The sequence below is a fragment of the Scatophagus argus genome, chromosome 9 (assembly GCF_020382885.2).
Source record: "Scatophagus argus isolate fScaArg1 chromosome 9, fScaArg1.pri, whole genome shotgun sequence".
NCBI classification, from domain to species: Eukaryota; Metazoa; Chordata; class Actinopteri; family Scatophagidae; genus Scatophagus; species Scatophagus argus.
The window spans coordinates 25,224,340-25,248,068 of NC_058501.1; the positions used below are offsets into that span (position 1 = coordinate 25,224,340).

Genomic DNA, 23,729 nt, shown 5'->3' on the forward strand with positions numbered 1-23,729 from the left:
TAGTTTTTCTCTCAGAAGATTACGTCCTTCTCGAGCTCTGCGTCTCCTTCATATGCCGTCAAAGGGTTGGTTGGTTTGTCAGGAGTTTTCCATGAATTTATGTGCTCACGTCCGACCTGACGATGGAGAGTCAAGAGAGCTGAATTAGGAGACGAGAGCAAGAGACAGACGGAGACAGAAACCCTCCGGGGAGGACCGCAAATGGAGGAAGAGAGAAGCTCAGTCACAGCGGTAAAGATAACACCAGGATGTGACGGAGGAGACGGAGGAGAGCCCAGAGGAGGAGACGGAGATGCTGCTCTCGTCCATAATGAAGCCTGAAGGTCCCGAGGAGCATCGCTTAATAAGAAACTCAAATCCCACAGATGGGAGTCACTCTGTCATGGAGACGCAGAGGAGGGGGGGAGGAGGAGGGGGGGAGGAGGAGGAGGAAGAGGAGGAGGAAGAGGAGGGGGGGTAGGAGGAGTTTTCATTCAGTCACACTGTAAAGAGGAGAAAAATGAAAGGCAAAGGGAAGAGAGAAGAAGGGGAAACGATGGAGGGAGTTAAAGAGCATGAAAGAGGAGGCGGATAGAGAGAAGGGAAACAGGAAGGAAGAGGAGAGCGAAGCAAACAAAAGAGTGAGACGGGGAGATGAGGAAGAGGATGAATAACAAGGAGGATCAAGAGGAGGACTACGGGATGTGACAGGAAGAGAAGGAGAGAAGGAGGACAGGACAGAGGAGCAGAGTGATGAAGGTGTAGACAGGGAGGAGGAGGAGGAGAGCGAGAGGAGAGAAGAGAAAAGAAGAGATGATGGACTGAGATGGGAGAGGAGGAGATGACATCATGAAAAGTAGGACAGGAGAGGAGAGATGGAGTGCAAGATGAGGACAGGAAGGTGAGGAAGAAGAGGAGGAGGACGAGGAAGGAGGAGTGGGAGGGAAGGATGTGAGAGAAGGAGGTGAAACGCTAAATGCTATAAAACCTCGTCCGATCAGAGCGAAGAGGAGTGCCGGCAGGCAAACCACACCCACACACACACACAGCCTGCAGCTTCTTCCTGTGTGTGTGTGTGTGGGTGTGTGTGTGTGTGATGCAAGCCTGTCGGGCTCTGCTGTAATCGAGGCCGGATGGACATTGGGGCTAAAAGTTGCAGCAACCCTGCAGGCTGTGATGTATAACACACACACACACACACACACACACACACACACACACACACACACACACACACACACACACACACACACACACACACACACACTCGTCTTTGTTCTGCTTCATTATTCTCGATGTTGCTTTCTTTCTTCATTCTTTCACCATGTGGAGTTTTCTCCTCCTTGTTTCTCCTCTTCCTCCTCTTCCTTATCTTCACATCCTGTCAGCTCCTCCTCTTTGCTTCTTTTTTCCTCCTCCGTCTCTTTCTCCCACTCGTTTTGTCATGTTCACCTCCTCTTTCTCCTTTTCTCCTCCTTTCCTCCCATCATTGTGACTCCTCGTTGCTTCCTCCGTCCTCCTCATTTCTTTCCTGTCTGTTTCTTTAGCATCCTGTCTTTTTCATTTCACCTCCATTTCTATGATGTTGTAACGTTTCCTTTTCTTCTTCTGAAGTCTCCTTCACTCTTTTCTTGCTTCTTTACTTCCTTGTTTGTCCTCCATCTCTCGATCCTCCTCCTCCTTCCTCTCCTCCTCTCCTTCTTTTGTCGCATCCTCCTCAGACTGTTGTATCCTTGTCTCCTTTCCTTGTATCAGTCCTTTCCTTCTTTCCTCTTGTTTCCTTTCACTCTTCTCTGCTCCTCTCTTTTCCTCCTCCTTCTCTCCATTGGTTCGTGCATCAATCAGAATGACATTCCAAAAGGTTCAGGATTTTCTTCCAACACGTTTGTGTCCATCGGGGAGGGAAGCAGGAAACAACGAGGCTGATGGGAAATGTTGTCTTAATTTGGAGAAACGCGAGTGACGGTGGGTTCACAGGCCTTAAATTCTCCCCCAGCAGTCGTTCTTTTAATTCAACGTTCCAGCGAGAAAACTCCCAGCATCCTTTGTTTCTCATTAATTCGCTCCCTCTCCGTTTCTCTCTCCCTTCTGCTAATTACGCCGCCGGAGCCTTTGATCTGTCCGTTAACCCTCCGTTAACGGAACAATTAGTCAGCAGCCATTCAGGTGAGGATTGATCCGAGCCGCCCGGCGCCTACAAGGCTTTTAATGGATTTAATTAAACTGCCAGGGAAAAGTGTGTGTGTGTGTGTGTGTGTGTGTGTGTGTGTGTGAACACCCAAAGGGGGATCAGAACAAAGTGAAACAGGCCTGAACGCAGGGTTGTCAGGGAAACGCAATTAAAATGTGAACATACGTGTGGCGCTTTGTTAAACGCGAGACGGAAAGCGAACAGAAGCTCTAAATTATGTTTTTCATGCAAATGATGAAACCCTGCATGAGAAAACAGGAAGTCCAGCAGTGAACTGGGTTAAGTTTTCCCTCAGTGCTCCCTCAGAGGCAGAAGAGCCCTGTGACAAACACACTTTATGTTAAACACATGAGCTGAGCAGCAGAAAGACATTAAAACTGATTACCGCTTTGGCTGCCTATCAGGTTCACTTTGTGTTCATCAGTGTTTCCTAAACAGTGTCCTCTCTGGCCCCGCCCACAAAGCGCTCTGATTGGTTACACGTCTCGAGTGCATCTTGAATCAGAATCTACAAACTAACTTAACTTATCAAATAAATGAAGTGAAGTAAAAAGTATTTGCCTCCAAAATCTAATGGAGTGGAAGCATAAAGCAAAAGAAAACACAAATACTCACGTAAAGTACAAGTACCTAAGAGTTCTTACACCTTTACTGCAAGTGTGTATCTGTTCTGTGTACCAGTCTCCTGGTAGGACTCCTCCTCCTGTCATCCATGCCCATCAAACTGTTCTCCAAATACTGCAAATACTGCAAACAAACACTACGACTACTGCTGATACTGTGCTGATACGTGGCAGAAACGAAATCAATTCCACATCACAACCTGGTGAGCAATTAAGCTTTGAATGTGAAAAAGAGTGTGTGTGTGTGTGTGCGTGTGTGTGTGTGTGTGTGTGTTTGACATCACAGAGGACATGAACACTGTGTCATGTCCTTAATGTCCTCAGCACGCCTCATTGTCTCTCTCACTCTTTTAAACATGGACACACACACACACACACAGAGTGCCACTCACCCCCACCTCTGTGGCCCCGCCTCCTCAGACATGACTGGCAGGCGGGGTTAAAGACCAGCCCTGTTGGCTGAAAACAGTGATGAAGAGGGAACAACACACTGAGTGAATCCTAATCAGTGCGTGTGTGTGTGTGTGTGTGTGTGTGTGTGTGTGTGTGTGTGAATGAGAGCCTTATAGAAGCACTCTGGTCTTTTCTTTCATTTTCCTCATTTTCTTGACTTTATTTTGTGTCATGTTGATCATGAGATGATTCTGTGTGTTTTATTAAAGTATTCACATCAGTGTAATCAAACAGTGTGTGACAGTGTGGCTAACTAAACGCTAAAGGTAAAGCAGATAAAAGTGTCAGGAGCAGCTCATAGCAGATCTCAGATGGACATCAACCTCATGTCTGACTCTTATGTTTTTTCAAACCAAACTACAAAATGTCACACGTGAAATTCAAACTCTTTCAGCTGTTTTCACGTGTGAACTCAAAGTTTAACATGTTGAACTGGATGCCAACATTTTGAAAAGCTTTCTTATGTTCTTCAAATCAATGCATCACAACAAAAGTGAATGTGTGGATTTACTGTGGGCGGATGGATAAACTGTGAGTCTGTCAGGAAATAGTTCCAACAGGTCCAGAACCACTGATGTGTTTTCCTCTGTGTGTGTGTGAGTGTGTGTGCACAGCTTTAATTAACAAAATACCACAATTAAGTTTACAAATTAAGACTTTTAGTTTTAAATTTGAAGCTGAATCATACAGAGCCGCAGACCTCCTGCCAGCTCAGCTGCTGTCCACTTTGACAGCAGCTGATCAGATCTAATCCTGCACGTATAATCCCGAGCTGACAGCAGATTTGACAGCAGCAGCCTGTTACACTCGGTGACAGAGGACTCGTGTCCATCTGCAGTCATCAGGTCTCTGAAACCTCACGTCCAAAAAGACCCCGAGTCCGCCCTCCTGGGGCCCCTCAGAGCTCCTCACTGGGCCTGCTGTCGGAGCATCGAAGCAGGGATCTGCTCGGATTTAAAGGCCTGCAGAGTGAGGAAACTGTTAGATTAACGTTTAAACAAAGGGGATGACTGGTTTCCTGTCAGGGATCGTCTGTGCATCCAGATGACTCAGACCTCATTCACTTTCTGAGGCCTCAGAGAGAACAGCTGAAAGGACAAACGCTTCCTGTTATGTCCTTCCACTTTAATGCTAACCTGAATTTACTTTCCCGACTGACATGGAACGTTGAGGGGAAATTTGACTGACAGACGACAATCAACTAACTAACGATACGTCACTGATACGGCACAACGCAAAGGAGTACAAGTACACAGGTAGGAGTACCAACTGAACTGCGTCTGTGGTAGCTGAAAAGGACTAAACTTCCACCTGAAGTTCACGTTGTGTCACGCTGATGCAGATGTTCTTCTAAATTCCTTTAGAAGTAAACTGTTCCCTGAATCTTTGAGAACACTTTCACGCGTGGAAACACACACACGTTCACTGAGCATCCACAGTTTGCCCACCATGTCATGTGTGCAGTAAACATGACCTCCTCCACCTCTCTGCTGCTTTAGACGTCGTGGCGGTTGGCTGGGGGCCCTCGGCTGCAGAGAGCGATCTCCACCTCGCTGCTGAAGGGGCCAATTAAGCTGACAACGAGGGCTAAAGAGTGAGACAATGGGCCTATTGAGCGGCTCTGACAGGCGTCCTCCACTCAGAGCGTCGCCGCTTTTGTCTCGCGGGGGGGCCGAGGTGTCGCCCCTCCGCCCGCTCTGTGGGAGGGGTCGGGTCCTCAGAGGTGAGCGGGAGCGCAGCTTTTGTGTTTGTTTGTGTGTTTGGAGGGTTTGATTGACAGCAATTATGGGAGGGTTCACAGGAGGGCATGAGCCTGTGTGTGTGAGAGACACACACACACACACACACAGACCAACACACCGTCTGTTCTCAGTCCGCAGCACTGAGTGAGCGTTTTCACAATCTCCAAACACTTGAGGGAAGTCTCACTCTGTTGTGTTTTCCTGCGCTGAATCTCATCGAGCGCTCTGTAGTTAGAGCTTCATTTGCACTTGAAATGATGCAGCGTCTTCCGTTTGACACCTTAGTTTAAGAGGGTTTAGGTTTGTTATAAACTGACTCTAACTGTCAGTCCAGTGGCTGAAGGTGGACCAAATGTAACTGAGACGTCCATCATGTCATCAATCAGTGATAGGTTCAGATCTTCAGCCCGCTTGCTCCTGTTCTGGTTGCTTTCTGGTTCAGATCCTTGTCAAAATCAGCAGCGGTTTCCATAATGTTTCCGTCAAGTCGAGCATCTTCTGTGGACGCAGACTGATCATTCAGCTGGTTAGACCGACTGACTGACTGATTGATTGATCACTCACAGCATGCGTGTGACGGTGCAGCTCGTCGTAATGTCACAGCGGATAAAGAAAAGAGACAAGAGAAAACAGCAGCTCGCTCACAGTCAGGCTGTTCAGACTGATGATAGTTTAATAATGAGCAGAATGCGCACAAATCCTCCTGTGGACTTTAGCTGATTTTCGTAAGTTAGTGAATACTCGAGATTTATCAGCATTTATCTCAAACGCACCACAAAAACAGACTATTTAATCTATAATATCTATTTTAAAGGTGTAGAATTTTTGGTTTGTTAGCAGTCAGAGCTGTCTGAATAAAAGTTGTCTGCATGTTGTAACTTTAAGTTTCTTTATGTTTCGGTTTTCAGTTTTATGTTGTGACAGCATTAAGCTCTGGTTAGGTTCACGTACAGTTTGGGTTATGGAAAACATCTCATTATGCCTGAAAATATCCACTTTAATCACCACAGGACGCCTGCAAAACGTCCCAACAGGCGCTAAAATGAGCCGACTTGTTGGCTGGTTGTGGCTCGGCGGCCGTCGCCCCCTGCTGTCAAGTTAGCCAGTTCCAAGGTAGCTTGTGAGCCAGCTGGCTAACGAGACTGAACTGTGGACATGTGGGACAACCTGAACCTCAACACTGCAGCAAAACTGAAACACAAAACAAAGAAACTGAAAACAAACAGAAGCTGAATATTCTTCAATATTGGAGAAACCGCAGCTTCGCTTCAACTCTCAGCAGGTTTTTTCAGTCGGGGGCAGGATAAAGGGAGGACGGGAGGGGGTGGGGGGACGAGTGAGGAGAGGAAAGTCAGAGAAGGAGAAGAGAAGCACGACTTGTGGCCTCTAATGAGCCGTGGAAATGTTATCAGTGACAGGACTAATTATTTCCTCCGCTTCGTTAAGAGGCGGCGCTAATCCTGTTAGCATGGAGGGAGAGGAGGACGGAGGAGAGAGGAGGGAGGGATGGACAGGGTGAGGACAAGACAAAATTGGTGGTGATCAGGGAGAGGAAACACTAACTACTAGATGGATGGAGAAAAGGAAGAAAGATGGAGGAATGGAAAAAAATGAAAAGAGAAAGAGTTGGTGGCATAAAAGGAGGGGGAGGGGTGATGGGGTGAAGTTTGATGGAGCAATAGAATAAAGACAGAGGGAGGAAATGAGAGATGGAAGAAAGATGGAGTGATGAAGGGAGGAGGATGAAAGAAAAAGAAGGAGCCATAAACAAAAAGGGATGGAGGGATGAAACAAAGATGGAGGGATGAGGTCCAATGCACTTGATGTTGGACTAAGAGAGTCTCCTCCTCCTCCACTCCATTATTTTCCAATTAGTAGAGCAGGAAGTTGTTGGTGCAGCCACGGCGACGCTTCCTGTTCCCCTGATTAGTGTCCAATCCCCTTGTTTCTCTGCTGCGTTTCTTCTGATCTCTCAGCTTCATGGAGACAAATTGGGTGTCGCTGCGGCGAACTGCTGCTGCGACACGCACACACACACACACATACATGCACACACTCACACATGCACTCACACACGCACACACACACACACACACACACCAGACAGTGTGTGTTTTAAGGCTGGAGAGGACACACTCTCTGGTTGTTGCCGTGTGCCCTCACAACACGTAACGTGTAGCGTGTTGCAGACACGTCGCAGGCAAACGTTCACTGAACGTCAGGCCAAAACTTCAAACGCAACATTTACAAACTGTGAGGGAGTCACGGACTGTCGCACCAGAGTCCGGGGTTCGAATCCCGTCTGTGGCTCGTCTGTGGCAACAGATGGAAAGTTAGAAAGGACGTTTTCAGTCTGTCAGACAATTCAATCTGACTTCAGTTATAAGTTAATAAAACTTATTCTGTGAAATCGCGCCGTTGCCAAACAAATGGACGTTTCACAAACCGCCACGACTCCAATTCTCCAATAAGAGTCAGGCTTTTGCCGCCACCAGTGAAGCACGTTAGCAGACACGATAGCTTCCATATGGAATTGAATCTGTCCAGCGTCCTGCAAAGTGGACAGACTGGTCCTCCTTCTCGGGTTCTGCTGAATCAGCACTGTGTTTACTGTCTGTCTTTTACAAACCTTTAGCTACCATGCAACACGCGGTCCTACCTGTTGTCTTGCTTTGGGTGGAAATAATGTTTTCATGTTCTCGCAGAACGTTCTCATGGAAATAACGTGACAGAATAACATGCCGTCTGAACGGCTGCTTTTCTTGTCTCATCATTTCCTGTCTAATCTCCGCTGCTCCTCACCTCCATCACAGCCGGAGCAAACGGCTGCTTTTTCCAGCCTGTTCACAGAACGACTGACTGAACTGAGCCGAAGTGTGTGAGTGTGTGTCAGAGGAGAGAGATCAGCTGTGTGTGTGTGTGTGTGCGTGTGTGTCTTTGGCAGCATCTTCTGTTTGCTTGTGTGTGTGTCCGGTGCCTTATCTCTCCCAGTCGCAGGCTGCGCAGCCCCGCGGTACATTCCACCAGCTCTGAACACACGGCCAGCTGGCACACACACACACACACACACACACACAGTAGCCTCACACAACCCTGCTTTTGGCGCTCACACATCTGAGGATGCACCCGAGGCATCCGGCAGGAGAGGGAGAATGAGGGCAGAGAAGAAGACTGGAGAGGAAAAGAAAGGAAAAGAAATTAAGACTGACTGAAAGGAAAAGACGGCAGGCAGATTTCCATCCCAACGTGGCAGAAATTTTAACCGAATTTGAAGGAAATGAACTCAAGAAAATGTGACGACACTGACGGCTTGAATCATTTAAAGCAGCGTAGAAGAAGAGACGACAGAAAACGAGTGGAAAACATTACAGGAAGCTGACACTTCTGTTAATGTCTCCTCATCGATCCACACGCCTCTGATGTCCTCAGTCTGGTGGACGTTCACTCATCGATTAGCGACTGGTTTTTATGCACAAAGTGAAAATAAAATGTGTGACTGGAGGGAAACCAACGCAGAGGAACGCGAGAACGCAGCCCAAAGAAAAAACGAAGAAAAGAGAAGAAGAAAGACTTTCAGTCGTCTCCATCTTCACACACGTGTGTTTGATCAAAGACGCCCGACACTCGTTTGAATGGCGACCTCTGACCTCCACTACTGTGACCTCCAGACAGTGTGTGTGTGTGTGTGTGTGTGTGTGTGTGTGAGTGTGTGTGTGTGTGTGTGTGTGAGTGGGTGTGTGTGTGTGTGTGTGTGTGTGTGTGTGAGTGTGTGTGTGTGTGTGTGTGTGTGTGTGTGTGGCAGCAACAGGTGGTGTAATCTGAAGCAGACTGTGTTTGTTGTTAGGAGGAGAAGAAAGGAGCGATGGGGGAGAGGAGGATGAAGAGGACGAGGAGGGGGATGATGATGAGAAGGAGTGAGAGATGAAGAAGATGAAGATGAGAACAGGGAGGGTGAAGGGAGGGAGGAGAGAAGTGAAGCTGAAGATAAAGTAGCTGGAGAAAAGTGAAGGAAAAACGAAGCGTACAGAAGGAAGAAAGAAAAGGCGAATGCAGAGGAGGAGAAAAAGAATGAAGAGGATGAAGAAAGGAAGGAAAAGAAGGGAGAAGACATCATAAAAACAAACGAGGAAGATGAGGAGGACAAGGGGGAGAGAAGAATGTGCAATGTAGAAGGAGGAGGAGCAGGAAGTGCCCTGCAGGAGGTGAAGGAGGTGAAGGAGGTGAAGGAGGTGAAGGAGGTCTGTCTCCAGGCTGTGTGTTCAGCTTTACTTGGTGAATGTTGTTTTGGGTTCAATGAGACGTCGTGCAGAGTCAGGTGTGTGTGAGTGTGTGTGAGTGAAGGAGTGTGTGTGTGTGTCTGTGTGTGTGAGTGTGTGTGAGTGAAGGAGTGTGTGTGCATATCTGTGTGGGTGTGTGGGTGTGTGAGTGGGTGTGTGTGAGTGAAGGAGTGTGTGTGCATATCTGTGTGTGTGTGAGTGTGTGAGTGGGTGTGTGTGAGTGAAGGAGTGTGTGTGCATATCTGTGTGTGTGTGTGTGTGTGTGTGTGTGTGTGTGTGAGTGTGTGTGAGTGAAGGAGTGTGTGTGCATATCTGTGTGTGTGTGTGGGTGTGTGTGAGTGAAGGAGTGTGTGTGCATATCTGTGTGTGTGTGAGTGTGTGAGTGGGTGTGTGTGAGTGAAGGAGTGTGTGTGCGTGTCTGTGTGTGTGTGTGTGTGTGTGTGTGAGTGTGTGTGAGTGAAGGAGTGTGTGTGCATATCTGTGTGTGTGTGAGTGTGTGAGTGGGTGTGTGTGAGTGAAGGAGTGTGTGTGCGTGTCTGTGTGTGTGTGTGGGTGTGTGACTTTTCATGTTAAACCTTCAAAGCAGGACATGTTTAATGTCTGTGCAGTTTGTCGTTCATTTGTTAATTGGGATGTTAATGGAGGGTTATGTGATATTTAGTATTTACTTCATTACTTAAGATCAAAAGTAGCAAGGTGTGTTTTTGCCAAGCATCAAACGTGCCACAACACAAGGTAACATAGTGAGGCAGCTAATGTTTTTCACTCATCCAACAGCAGGAAGTGTGTCTTTCTGTGTCACGGCCGTCCATCGTGAAGCTGACATCCCGTCTGAGGTTTACTCTCATCTCTTGTCTTTTGCTCGGTCGCTCTCTCTGTTTCTCCTCTTGGCCTCCTCGGCCAACTTCCTCTTCAGTCTAGCTAGCTGTTAGCAAGCTGACATTTCAGCATGACGTTAGAGGAAAATGGCCGCCATGTGATTATGGTCTGAAAACCTCCTCCTGCTCCTCCTGCTCCTCCTTCTTCTCTGCACCATCCAGAACTCCTTTGTCAGCAGTGTTAGCACCAACACCCCCCAGGTGGTGCTCCGAGCTCCCAGTCCGGTCTGGGCAGAGTCAGCTATCTGCATGGCTGACTGAGCTAAGGACAGCTACAGGTAGCAGCAGTTACTTTAGCAGGAATCAAAGCTGATGTGACCCTTTATGGGACGCTCTGTCTCACTAAGTGTCTGTCCCTACTGAAACCTGTCCCAACGTGTCCACGCGGCTGCTGTCGGCCCAGTGAGCCGCTCCAATCCATCACATCCCTCCGTCTGTCATCACGTCTTAAACTCCTGACACCCTCTGTGTTATCCGAGAAGTCACTTCTGAGCAGTGTTTTGTGGGAAATGGAGTCTCTGACGGGCGTGTTGACAGGACGGTGTCACCCTGCTGCTGCTGGAGCGAGACGATTAGTGCAGCTGACACACAGGAATTCACTGGCCTGGCTTATATGCCCAGACTTTAAGGAACAATACCAAACTCCATTAGAAAAACGACAGATTTATGTGTGCAGATGGATGAATAGAGTGAGATCTGAAGATGTCAGCTGCACTGCTCCAACACGGCGTCCGCCATCAGCAGGGTTTCTGTTTGAATGTAACACACACACACACACACACACCTCCTTCACGTCTCATTTAACAAAGTGAAGCAGGCTCACAGTTTCCAGCAACGGTGATGATGGAGCCACTTGGTGTTTATTTTAGAGTCTGAAACTCATCAACACACCTGCAGTTCATAACCTGGCTGCTCTGAGAGGCTGTCAGCTCACACAGTCATGTTCATAGCTGTTCTGTGCAGTGAAAAGCAGGCCTTCAGAAAGGCGAACAGCCTCTCCTCGAAGACGTTCAGGATGCTGTGCTCACCTCACCTCCACACTCCTGGAGAATCGCTGTGGAAGTTTGGCTCATGGTCAGGTTGTCCGATTTGGAAAATTCAATGAAATGAAATTTGAAAAGAATAAATACATAAAATTTTAATTGTAGATATCCAACATCCTCCTCATTTATTGTTCACTGTGTGTGTGTGTTTGTGTTTAACCATTGCTGCCCCAAAGGCTAAAAAAGAAGTCAAACAAAATGGCCACCGCATATCTTCAATGAAACACTCTCCAGCCTGGAAGCCACTTTGAAATCCTCCTCCTCCTCTTCGTCCTCCAACTCCCTGAACATCAGACAGAAAAACCAACAAGCTCCGGAGGGGAGAGCCGACAGAGAAACATCCTCTGCTTCTGTTTTTTAAAACATTTCTTCATCTCCGTCTCCGCTGGATCACAACGATGCATTTATATTTGACAAGTGGCATCAATAAGTCAGCAGGCGTGTAGATAAAAACGTCCTCACACCTTCGGTACATCACAGCTGAGCAGGAAGTGTGTGTGTCTCTCTGTGTGTTTTATCCATATATATAACACTAACATGTGTGAGGATAATACAGCAGCTACATTCTGTTCCTTCATTAAATCCTTTGAGTCACTGCTGATTTGTCTCTAATTTGTTAATGAGTTCAACTTTTTCAAACTTCACACTCCCTGGACTCCCTGGACTCACTGGACTCACTGGGCTGACTGGACTCTCTGGACTCTCTGGACTCTCTGGACTCACTGGACTCACTGGACTCTCTGGACTCACTGGACTCTCTGGACTCTCTGGACTCACTGGACTCCCTGGACTCACTGGACTCACTGGGCTGACTGGACTCACTGGACTCATTGGACTCACTGGACTCATTGGACTCACTGGACTCATTGGACTCATTTCACTCACTGGACTCTCTGGACTCACTGGACTCACTGGACTCACTGGACTCTCTGGAATCACTGGGCTGACTGGACTCTCTGGACTCATTGGACTCATTTCACTCACTGGACTCTCTGGACTCATTGGACTCACTGGACTCATTGGACTCACTGGACTCTCTGGACTCACTGGGCTGACTGGTCTGTCTGTGTTCCGCCATTCATTCAGGAGTGACTGTGTCTTGTCAGTGATGCTCAACTGTATGCAATATAAAAGTAACACATTAAAGTAATATATTTTGATTTTCGCATTAACAAAGTAGCTACAGGGCTTTGTGATATCATCACATTCACCAAGAAACGCGTTACCAGCCGACCTACATACACCAATACGACATCAAAGTGTGTCGACGCCCACTCAAACTCAACAATCATCAGTTTACACCAATGAAAACATGAATACGAACATCAGATTTCATTCCTGTCCAAACAGCTGACCTGTCTGAACAGGACTCCAGGTGAGGTGTTACAGCACGCTGTGTGCAAGGTAACACTACGTATAAATGAGCAAATTCAAACACAACACACAAATCAAACGCACAATAGCCAACACACACACACACACCAGAGCTCAGCTAGATGGCTGGACACTGGTTGGCACAGTGACACACACACACACACACCTCGTCCTGGTAATCCAATATGAAGCAGGTTTGTATTTGCGACACTGTGGCCTCAAATCAGCTCTGACAGGACGCCACCGCTCGCTCTCTCCCTCACACCCTGAGGGTGTGTGTGTGTGTGTGTGTGTGTGTGTGTGTGTGTGTGAGGTGGGGGGGGAGTGGACATCCACACCTTTACTGTGGTCCCTGAAGCAGCATGTGACTCCCAAATAAAGTTTAGTCCTTTAATGTTACTGTGTGTGTGTGTGTGCATATGTGTGTATGTGTGTGCGTGTACGCGCGTGTGTGTCAGTGTGTGTGTGTGTAATTGTCACATTACATTTATCTCTGTATGTGTGTTTTGTCGAGGTGGAGATTCTCTTGTCAGGCCAGTAGGTCGTGTGTGTGTTGTACTTCTATCTTAGTGAGGACCAGTTTCATTTGATTTGATGTCTTAAAGTATGTGAGAACGTTTTTGGAAAGTGATGAGTTTGTTCAGTGGGGACACAAATGGCTCTAAACTACTACTTAACAAAAATCAGGTAACCACAGCAACAAGAGTACTAATTATTAATCCTTCCCTTATCCCTGCATGCTTTGCACCATCCATATCCTGTTTGCTGCTGTAACATTGTGATTTCCCAGTTATGGGACTAATAAAGGAATATCTTATCTTATCTTAATTACTCGTATTGGTGTAACAGTGCACAGAAGCCCACGATTCCACATTGTTATGTGTACGTGTTTAAAGATGGACGACATGAGAGCTCCTCCTGGTGGCTGGCTGCAGTTCAGCTCATAAGCTCCTCCCCTTCCATGTTAGCAGATGGGATATGAGCCAAACCAAAAACTTAAAATCCACATCAACTGATGGTTTCTGTCATTTTCAGTTGTTCTCACCACACTGATGTTTGTTCAGGTGCTCATTCTTTCTGGTCAGTTTGGATTTATTTGCTATAAAAAGGGACATCCACCACGTTTTGCGTGTTTCTTCACATACTGTACAACAGTGGACAGAAACCCGTCCTGGCTTAACCACAAGTCTCAGTCTGCTGTGGCCAAGACGTCCCAAACAGCTGAAGGACGTCCAAAACCAACGAGACATCACATCCTGACTGAACACAGTTTACTGCAGAAAAACACTCCGAACACACATCAGTCACACACTCTCCTGACACATCCACTTCACTGTAACTCTGTGTGTGTGTGTGTGTGTGTGCGTTTTACATTCATTTACAGCATGTGTGTGTATAAATATGTGTCCATGTGTTGAAAGAGGCATATGGGTCAGGTGCCCTGGGACCGCTGTGTGACAGCTGGCAACGAGTGTGTGTGTGTGTGTGTGTGTGTGTGTGTGGGGCAGATGGACGGTCAGACTGGAACATCAGAGAACACTGCAGGACAGACCTTCTGTTGCTACACACACACACACACACACACACTCACCGTGATTGATTGAATAAAAAGTCCTGAATTATTTCCCTGCAGAAGAAACCGATCAATCAAACCACCAGTTTCCAACACGTCCTCACATTCTGCTTTTACTTCAACCAATTTAGGCATCAAAATAAACGATAAATAAGAAAGTTTTCTCTCTAAAAACTTTTTCGGTCCTGCAAACAGAAGGTCACAATTTGATGGTTTAACTGCAGCAGGCAGAAGCTCCACATGGGAGGACGAATCAGACGTACAGGATGAAGGGCTGTGTGTGTGTGTGTGTGCGTGTGTGTGTGAGATGAAGTCATTATTAAAGCTCTTCTTCTTACTGAAACCAGCCTGTTGTTAGTGTTGGCTCCAAACTCCCCGTAGGTGTGAATGTGAGGTTTCCTGGTTGAGAGACAACGTTTCCCTGACAAACGTGTGTGTTGTTGAATGTAATTTTTTAAAATTGCGCTGCCTCATTCATCTTTCATTCATCTAAAATTTGCAACAGTCAATTCATTTAAACATCTGCACTCAGATTCCACCAAAATACTCACAGAAAGTAAATCAACAGTCAGCCTCTGATGCAGTACTTCAGTACAACTCTGATATGCTACTCTATACTTACTACATTCCAGAGGGAAATATCGTACTTCTACTGCGCTGCTGAATTGGTCCTTCAGTGAAGGATCTGAACTCGTCTCCTCCTGACTTGCTGTGTCTTTATAATAAATCTGAGGATTTACTTTGGGTGCACTTTAAAATTTGAGTCCAGCTTTTAACTGAATCGGATCCCTGATCGGTTCTTGTAGACGGCTTGAATGTTAATTTCAAGCTTCAAGAGTTCCGAGAGTTTGGAGGACGTGGTTCCCCCCCCCCGACTTCGGGCCCCTGATCCCCCTGAGGAGACGAGTTCAGGGCAGATAAGCTGCAGAGCGGAGGATACTTTTCAAATCGGCGCCGCGACCTTCACTCAAAGCGAAGGAAGAGAGAGGCGAGAGCTTCACTTCACCTCTCCATCCACCCCCTCACCCGACGGAGAGACCAGCTCCCCCAGGGGGGTCGAGAGGACTCGGATCCCGAGGGACAGGAGGAGGAGGGTCACGGTGCAGACTGACAGACAGGACGGCACTCGGGAGACGTTCAGGTCGTTAACGGGATTCTTCACGCCGCAGGGACGAACGAAGGTCATAAAAGCACTTAATAACAGTTCAGTTTTGTTCTCGAGTCAAAGTCTCACTTCAGTCCCCTTCAGAAACTTTCAAAAGGAGAACATTTTTGAAAAAATATATCTTACATCAAACCAGAAACCACTGAAAATAGTGCAGCATAATGTTATTATTATCACATAATTATCTCTATCATACGTGTATCTCATTACCTTTCCAGTAAATCTCACAGTATGTCACAGCAGCTGAGACTGATGGGAGAAGAAGGACCAAACCTTCACTTTCCCGCCTCGGGTCTTGGTCTGATCAGGTCCAGACTGATCTATTAAATACTCAGAGTTGGGTGCTCAGTGATCCACAGGCTCACGACGCTGATGTGGGCTGATTAATCGGATTAATCACACGGGAGGGGGAGGGGGAGGGGGGGGGGGGGGGGGGAGGTCCAGTCACCCCTTCAGGTGAAACATGTGAGAACTTAACACTGTAATTTGTAATTTAATCTTATCTTATCTCTTATCTTCCTCACCACATCCATCCATCCATCCACCCATCCATCCATCCTTCCATTCATCCATCCATCCATCCATCCATCCATCCATCCATCCACCCACCCACTCATCCATCCTTCCATCCATCCACCCATCATCCATCCTTCCATCCATCCTTCCATCCATCCATCAGCTGTAAGAGAGCAGCAGCAGCAGAGTGTGATGGGAGACAATTAGAGAGGACACGTCAACACACACATGAACAGACACATTGATGTGTAAGAGCCCTGAGGGTGTGTGTGTGTGTGTGTGTGTGTGTGTGTTCTGGGGGAGGGGGTTTACATGCAGAAAACAGATGTGTAACATCTCTCACATACATGCTAACAAACACACAGCTGAGAGGCAGAGGGTTTGTTTGTTTGTTTGTTTGTTTGATGGATTTTATGTCCTGAAGTAAACAGCATTGCTGTTTGGTTACTCAAGGGGATGTAAAGTGTGACTGCAGATTCTTCTTCATCCCTCAGCAAAGAAAGTGAGGACGAGAAGAAGGACGAGGAGGACGAGGACGAGGAGGAGGAGGACAAGAAGAAGGAAGAAGACGACGAGGAGGAGGAGCACAAGAAGGACGAAGACGAGGACGAGAAGAAGGACGAAGACGAGGAGGAGGAGGAGGAGGACAAGAAGAAGGACGAAGACGAGGAGGACGAGGAGGAGGAGGAAGAAGTCAGTTTTTATTATCAGTGTGTGTGTCCGTGCAGGACAATGAGAAGAGGAGCTCGACGTCCCGTCGTCATCAGTCTGAGCTCCTCATGAAGACCATCTGACAGCAGCCTTCCTCACACACTCACACACACACTCACACACACTCACACACACACACACACACACACACACACACTCACACACACTCACACTCACACACACTCACACACACACACACTCACTCCACTCATCTTCGTATGCGTGAACAAAGTGAGCAGATTAACGTAAAAGTGATTAAGTAAAGTGAAATGCTGAGATAAGAAACCTTCAGGCCTGTTAAAGGACGGGTCTAAAACACAGAGTTCACCGACCTCGTCACCGCGATCCCCAACCAGAACCAAATCAATCTGTCTGATTGGCTGCGTGTGTGTGCCACTGAGGTCATGTGACCAAAGGCAAAGCAAAGAGCTGCAGGTCGGAAACAGAGAGGGAGAGAACAGCTGGAAAACAGGAGGGGAAAAAGTGCGTGTGTGGTCGTCGTCTCTCTATCTCTCTCTCTCTCACACACACGCACACACGCACACACACACATACACACACACACACCACAACCTTGATCAGCACTTTGCTCTACTACTCTACTTACTCAGGGTATCACAGGAGACCCTGGGTGCTCTGATGTCTGCTCCAGGCCTTCATTAACTCAGATGAAGGCTCAACATCTGATACTTGGCTGTGTGTGTGTGTGTGTGTGTGTGTGTGTGTGTGTGTGTTTCCGTGTGCTTTCACACAGGTCACAGCCCCTCCCTCACACCTCGTTTTATCACCTCACAGTTTGATCCCTGACCTCACACACACACGATCTGTGCGATGAACCTGCTTTGCATTGATACACTGCTAGATGATCAATAAGTGATCACTGAAGATCATGCAGCTGTGAAACACACTGACAGGAAGTGCTGTTCAGACTGGTCCAAGCTCCTCGCTGAATGCTTGTAGCACGTCGTGTGCTGCGTGTCAGCGCAGACCCCGTGGGACGACCTTGTCCTACTTGTTGATTGACGAGTGATCCCGCCTGAGGCTGTTGCTGATTGGCTGTCAATAAGCTATTAGGACAACAGAAATAAAGGGGGGCAAAGTGGTGGACGGCAGAGGGTGGATGAGGACAGACAAGTGATGTGTCCTCATGCGGAGGAGACGAGTCACTGTAAAGACGTCCCCTAAACCTCTTGTTGCTATGCACTGTCCTAAACAGGTTCAGGTTAATGAGCTGCAGTGTTTGTTTAATTCAAAACGGTTAAAATGCTAAACTTCATGAATATGGAGCTTTGGTTCTGTGTGAGTCGCTGCTTTGCTGCCTTTTAAAAAGGTCACTCTGGGGAGCCTCAGTGAGTGGTCACAGTAATTTATCCTGCAGCTATAGAGTGCACACACACACACACACACACACACACACACACACACACACATGGAGTGAAAGACCAACAAATAAACATGCATACTGAGTCTGGTGTGATCAATGTATTATGTGACGCTGACAAACACAGAATCACTGTGAAGCTCAGCAGCCTCGAGGACATGCAGTCCTATAGTGTTTACACACACACACACACACGCACACACATACACACGCGCGCACACACACACACACACACACACACATGAACAAGTGGTGTGATGGTGGCAGGTTGCTTCAGGCCTCCAGCTAAATCCAGAAATAAAGACAATGGAATAAACAGGAGAAAAGAACCTCTGTGTGTATGTGTGTGTGTGTGTGTGTGTGTGTGTGTGTGTGTGTGCGTGTGTGCGTGCGTGTGGGTGTGCGTGCGTGTGTGTGTCAAGCACAGAGAATCCGTAGGAAGCCAATAGAAACAGTTTGCTCATTTAAACCTGCAGACAAACACTTTCGTGGCACAACAAAGAAGCAAAGAAGCAAAGTTCTGAGGTTCAAATCACTTTTCTGATTTAGTTTGTCCAAAGTTCAAATGTGAACCAGATCAAAACCCCAATGGGATCCGAGCAGGTCAGCCTCCGAGGTCAGCCACAACACGTGTGACCAATCAGATAAAGAACTCGAGGATTCAGCTGCTCTGTGATCAGATTTTCTCCTTGAGAGGCAGAAACACAGCAACGTGGCAGCTTAATTCATGTTGACAACAGCAGCTACAGTCTAAAACGAGACGAGCGGCAGACGGTATAACACGCTGATTGAACGTATCCGACACACTGAGCTGTTAAGTTGATCGTCTTTAAATATTTACTGCACATGCATGAAAATTTAACTGTGGATTCCCGCTCCTGAGGCCGACGAGACGCGACCGACTCCATCGGTTTCAGCCTCTCCGCCGCTCTTGGCTGAACTGTCACAGAGTGGAGCTCCTGTCCTGAACAAATCCTCATCAAAGTTTCACTTGCTGTTGGGATATTCACTCATGAAATGAACCTCACAGCTGACGTGTGTGCGTGTGTGTGTGTGCGTCTGCTCAGCGTCTGAATATCCTGTGACAACTCAGCTCAACCTGAGTCGAAATTTTATTCCATCATCCCCATCTGTCACTGCTGATGGCACATGTACACAGAGTAGATTTATACTGCAGTGTCAGTATACATGAGGAATACTGCAGTACTGTGGCTCCACATCCTGATCTCTACTGCACACACTCTGGCTTCAAATGATGTCATGGGAACAACATGGCGGCGCTCGTCTGTTTCCTCCTGTTCTACTTCACTTCCTGTGAGTCTCCCTCTTCAGAGACTGTGGACTGAGCGACTGCCCAGGTGGCCAACATTCACTTCACAGCAGTCACTCTGCTCAGGCGCCCAAAGGTTTAACCAACAGAGGGAGAATCCGCCGAGCCAGCCGACCAATCAGAGAGACCGAGAGCGACTTCCATCGGACGCCATGGCTGCAGCTGCTCGGGCTGCGTTCCCACACATCAAAATCACAACCGCCACAGACGAAAGACAGGTCGCCTCAATCAGCCGGACAGTTTACAGCAGGCTCAGCACCGTGTCGGCCAGATCACGCACACACGCACACACACACACACACACACACACACACGCACACACAGCAGAGCCGGCCTGAGCTCTGCAGTCTGCTTTAACACAAACAAAGCTTCCTGTCGGGGGCTCGGGGCTGCTTGCGGCCCGTGTGTTCAGACCCGGGAGCTCCAGGTGAGCAAACACAAGTAATTTCTACAAATAAACAGCGGAGATGCAGTGTGGAGCGTCTGATTAGCCAAATCTGACCAGAACACCGAGCCGTCGCCTCCACCACCACCACCGGCGTCCAGATGTGGGGAGTTTAGGCTCTTGGTTAAACATTTACTTTGGGGGGAGGGGAGGTCGATCACGGCAGCATCTGGACGTCGTTTCACCCTGTCAAACAACTCTTCAGGGTGAGATGGAGCTAATGCTGGGTTTGACTCGGGTTGTCACTGACTGACGGGTATGTTGAAAGCTGAGCGTTAAAGGAATGGTTCACCCAAATTTAAATTAAATCTCTCCATCACAGATTTCACCCCAAATATGATGAAGTTCAGCGTTTAAGACATTCAGCAGACCATCAACGTTCCTGTTAGCCCTGATAATCCATCAACGTTTGATTTCAACTGGTTCCACTCATTTTCTCATTTGACATTAAGGCTAAAGACCGAACCTTCACTGAACGTGTTGAGTCTGATCCTTCAGAAGGCACCGACACACAGTCACAGACACACACTCAGTCACAGACACACACTCAGTCACAGACACACACACAGTCACAGACACACACTCAGCCACACAGTCACAGACACACACTCAGCCACACAGTCACAGACACACACTCAGTCACAGACACACACTCAGTCACAGACACACACTCAGCCACACAGTCACAGACACACACTCAGTCACAGACACACACTCAGTCACAGACACACACACAGTCACAGACACACACTCAGTCACAGACACACACTCAGTCACAGACACACACTCAGTCACAGACACACACACAGTCACAGACACACACTCAGCCACACAGTCACAGACACACACTCAGTCACAGACACACACTCAGTCACAGACACACACTCAGCCACACAGTCACAGACACACACACAGCCACAGACACACACACAACCACACAGCCACAGACACACACACAGCCACACAGACACACACACAACCACACAGTCACAGACACACACACAGCCACAGACACACAACCGCACAGTCACAGACACACACACAGCCACAGACACACACACAACCGCACAGTCACAGACACACACTCAGCCACAGACACACACTCAGCCACAGACCACACACAACCGCACAGTCACAGACACACACTCAGCCACAGACACACACTCAGCCACAGACCACACACAACCGCACAGTCACAGACACACACTCAGTCACAGACACACACACAGTCACAGACACACACTCAGTCACAGACACACACTCTATCGGTTAATCTTATTACTTCTTTTGTCCAACCAAAACCCAAACACTCTTCAGTTGTTGCCAGAAACGACAGAGAAAAGCAGTAAATCCTGACATGTGGAACCTGACAATGACTGAAATGATCTATGGACACTCCAAGAATCCAAATGGGGAACTTCAGAGTGTGTGTGTGTGTGTGTGTGTGTGTGTGTGTGTGTGTTAACTGTGTTTTTAAAGTTAAATCTGTGTGAGAGCTGAGGTGTGTTTACTCTGCTCACCTCACACACTAAAGAGTCAATTCTGTTTGTCCTTTAACGATCTGCTGGCAAAACACACACACACACACACACATTCAATGTGGAAGTGTGTGTGTGTGTGTGTGTATCTCACACAAACACACGCTGTTTGCGGTGATGTGAGGAGTGTGAGGAATGAATGAACGAGTGGAAAGTAGTGACGGTTGAGGTCGATTCAAACTCTGCTGGAAACGAGCCAGCACACACACACACACACACACACACACACACACACACACACACACACACACACACACACACCTCCGTGAATAAACACCACTCGGGTCTTAAAGGAAAACTCTCCATTAAACGACACGACAGCAGCAGTAAAGGAGCGATCCGCTGTTTTTCACTGCGCGCTGCGTTCACTGCATCATGTTTACATCAGACATTTGACCACATCACATTTAAACTTTATAAAAATAAACGAGTCAACCCTTTCGTCCCTCACTGATTTCCTTCAGCCTGTGTTTTGCAGTCAAACCCGACTTGGTGCGTCTTGGAGAGTTTAAAATGGCAGTTTTGGGAGCAGGATAGTTTTGTTTGTTAAAAATGAAGTGAAGCTAAATTTTCTCTTCTTTAAAACACTTTTTTCAACAACAGTAGCAGCAAATCAAATCCAAATCCACACAAACATGAAACTGAAGCTGATTTTTTTTCCCTGCTTCATCAAAAGGTAAACCGCGTCTACATCTGCGCTTTTACGCACGAAAATCTAAAGGTCTTCTTACCTCGGAGGTTCTGGATCTTCACCACCACCTCGGCGGGCTCCCTCAGGCTGCGCGCCAGGTACAAACGACCAGAGTCCCGCTCGATCTGGACCGGCGAGTCGGCCTCCGATACCAACCCGAACCACCGCTGCTCGAACCTCTGGTCCGGCACCGTGAACACCAGGTCCCCGAGTCCGACGTGCTCCGGCACGGTCACGGTGTAGGTCAGCTCCTCGGACAGAGCCCGGGGTCCGCGCCGCGCTCTGCGGGAGCGGCGGATGTTGATGTGCAGGAATGCCGGTTCACCCATCAGCGCCACGTCTCCGCCGTCCTTCACGAAAAGGCGCAGGGTCACCTCGCTGACACCCAGCAGGGACCCGACGAGTCTCACCTGCCCGGTGTGTGGAACCACGTGAAGAAGGTGAGATTCTGGTGACGCGTAAAAAGTGACGCGTCCGTTCCTCTCCGCGTCGCCGTCCTTCGCATTAAAGCGGGCCAACTCGGTACCGAGCGGCGTCAGCTCGTCCACTTCGACCGTCTGGTTCCCGCAGGTGAACCGGGGCATGTTGTCGTTCCTGTCCGACACTTCGACCTGGACGACGGCCGGTCTCCTCAGACACCGCGGCGGCAGCTCCACTGTCAGCTCGTACATCGCTATGAACTCCCGGTCCAGAGCTTTGGCGGAGACCAAACCCAGATGCCCGAGGGGGTCCCGGTGCCCGTGGTGGTGAACGAGCCTAAAATCTGACGCGTAATTCCCCTTCAGGCTGACCGTCAGGTCCGTGCCGGGGCAGCCGTCGGCTGCGAGCGGCAGCAGCACCCCGTCCACCGGCGTCCCGGCCGGGGAGTTCTCAGCTATCTGTCCGAAGTAGCGCACTGGATGTCCGGGCTGCGCGGACAGACACACCGGCGAGGCGTGAAGCAGCAGCTGCAGCAGCGGGAGCAGGTGGAAGAGGAGGCTGTGCAGGAGAACCGCTCCGGTTGCAGCTTTGGTCATGTTTCCATCAAAGCCGTTTCAGCTGGAGAAGACAGCAAAGTGTCCGCCAGAGATCCGGGATGTGCCAGTGAGGATCCGATTCAAAATGTCCTCACACGTAAACACAAACAGACTAAGAGCAAAGGTTTCACAAATAACTTAGAATGACGTGCACTGAACTCCCAAATCCTCGTTGTGAAGTGTTCAAAGTCCAAAAACATAAAATATCAGTCACCACATGAAGCCGAGGCTCCTCTCCAGTCCATTAATCCTCCAATCAAAAACACTTCTGCGCACAAGTGAAAGAATAGCTGTGAAAAGGTAGTGACATCAGCTGAGCTGAGGCTAAAATTTATATTCTCACTATGTTCTCCGTGCAGATGATGTTGGTGATGATGATGCGCCGGAGGATGGCTCACACTGGGGCACTGAGACGCCCAGCAGACTCCATGTGGCTCCGCAGGCCCCGCCCACACCGCAGAGGGACCAATCACGTCACAGGAACGGATCTAACTGGCAGGCCGCAGGACCCGTCCACTGACATGCTGAGTCAGGTGAGAGAGAGAGAGAGAGAGAGAGAGAGGTGACACACAGGAAGTGTTTGTACCTTTTCACACTAAACCTGACCACACGTGTTCATCATTCACAGCCAGCAGGTTTGAGGCACAGAAGACTCGGAAAACTTCCTGTCGTTAGTGTTCTGCTACATCTGGAAACAAAGAAGAAGAGATTCAACTCGTTCAGTTTCAGCTTTTAAGTGAAGCTGGAAATGTGCAGAACGTGAAGTAGATTTTCAGGCCCGTTTCCAACAAGCTCAGCCACAT

The 23,729-nt window shown here is 48.3% G+C and overlaps 1 protein-coding gene across 1 annotated transcript in view; it reads right to left on the bottom strand.

Annotated features, from left to right (window-relative positions):
• si:dkey-22o22.2 (neural-cadherin) overlaps positions 1–23,470 on the bottom strand; it is an 87,789-nt gene extending 64,319 nt beyond the window's left edge. Inside the window, exon 1 of the mRNA XM_046399536.1 lies at positions 21,951–23,470. Coding sequence (XP_046255492.1) covers positions 21,951–22,926 — 976 coding nt within the window. The 5' untranslated portion in view covers positions 22,927–23,470. The remainder of the gene's footprint in view (positions 1–21,950) is intronic.
• Between the last annotated feature and the right edge of the window lie 259 nt (positions 23,471–23,729).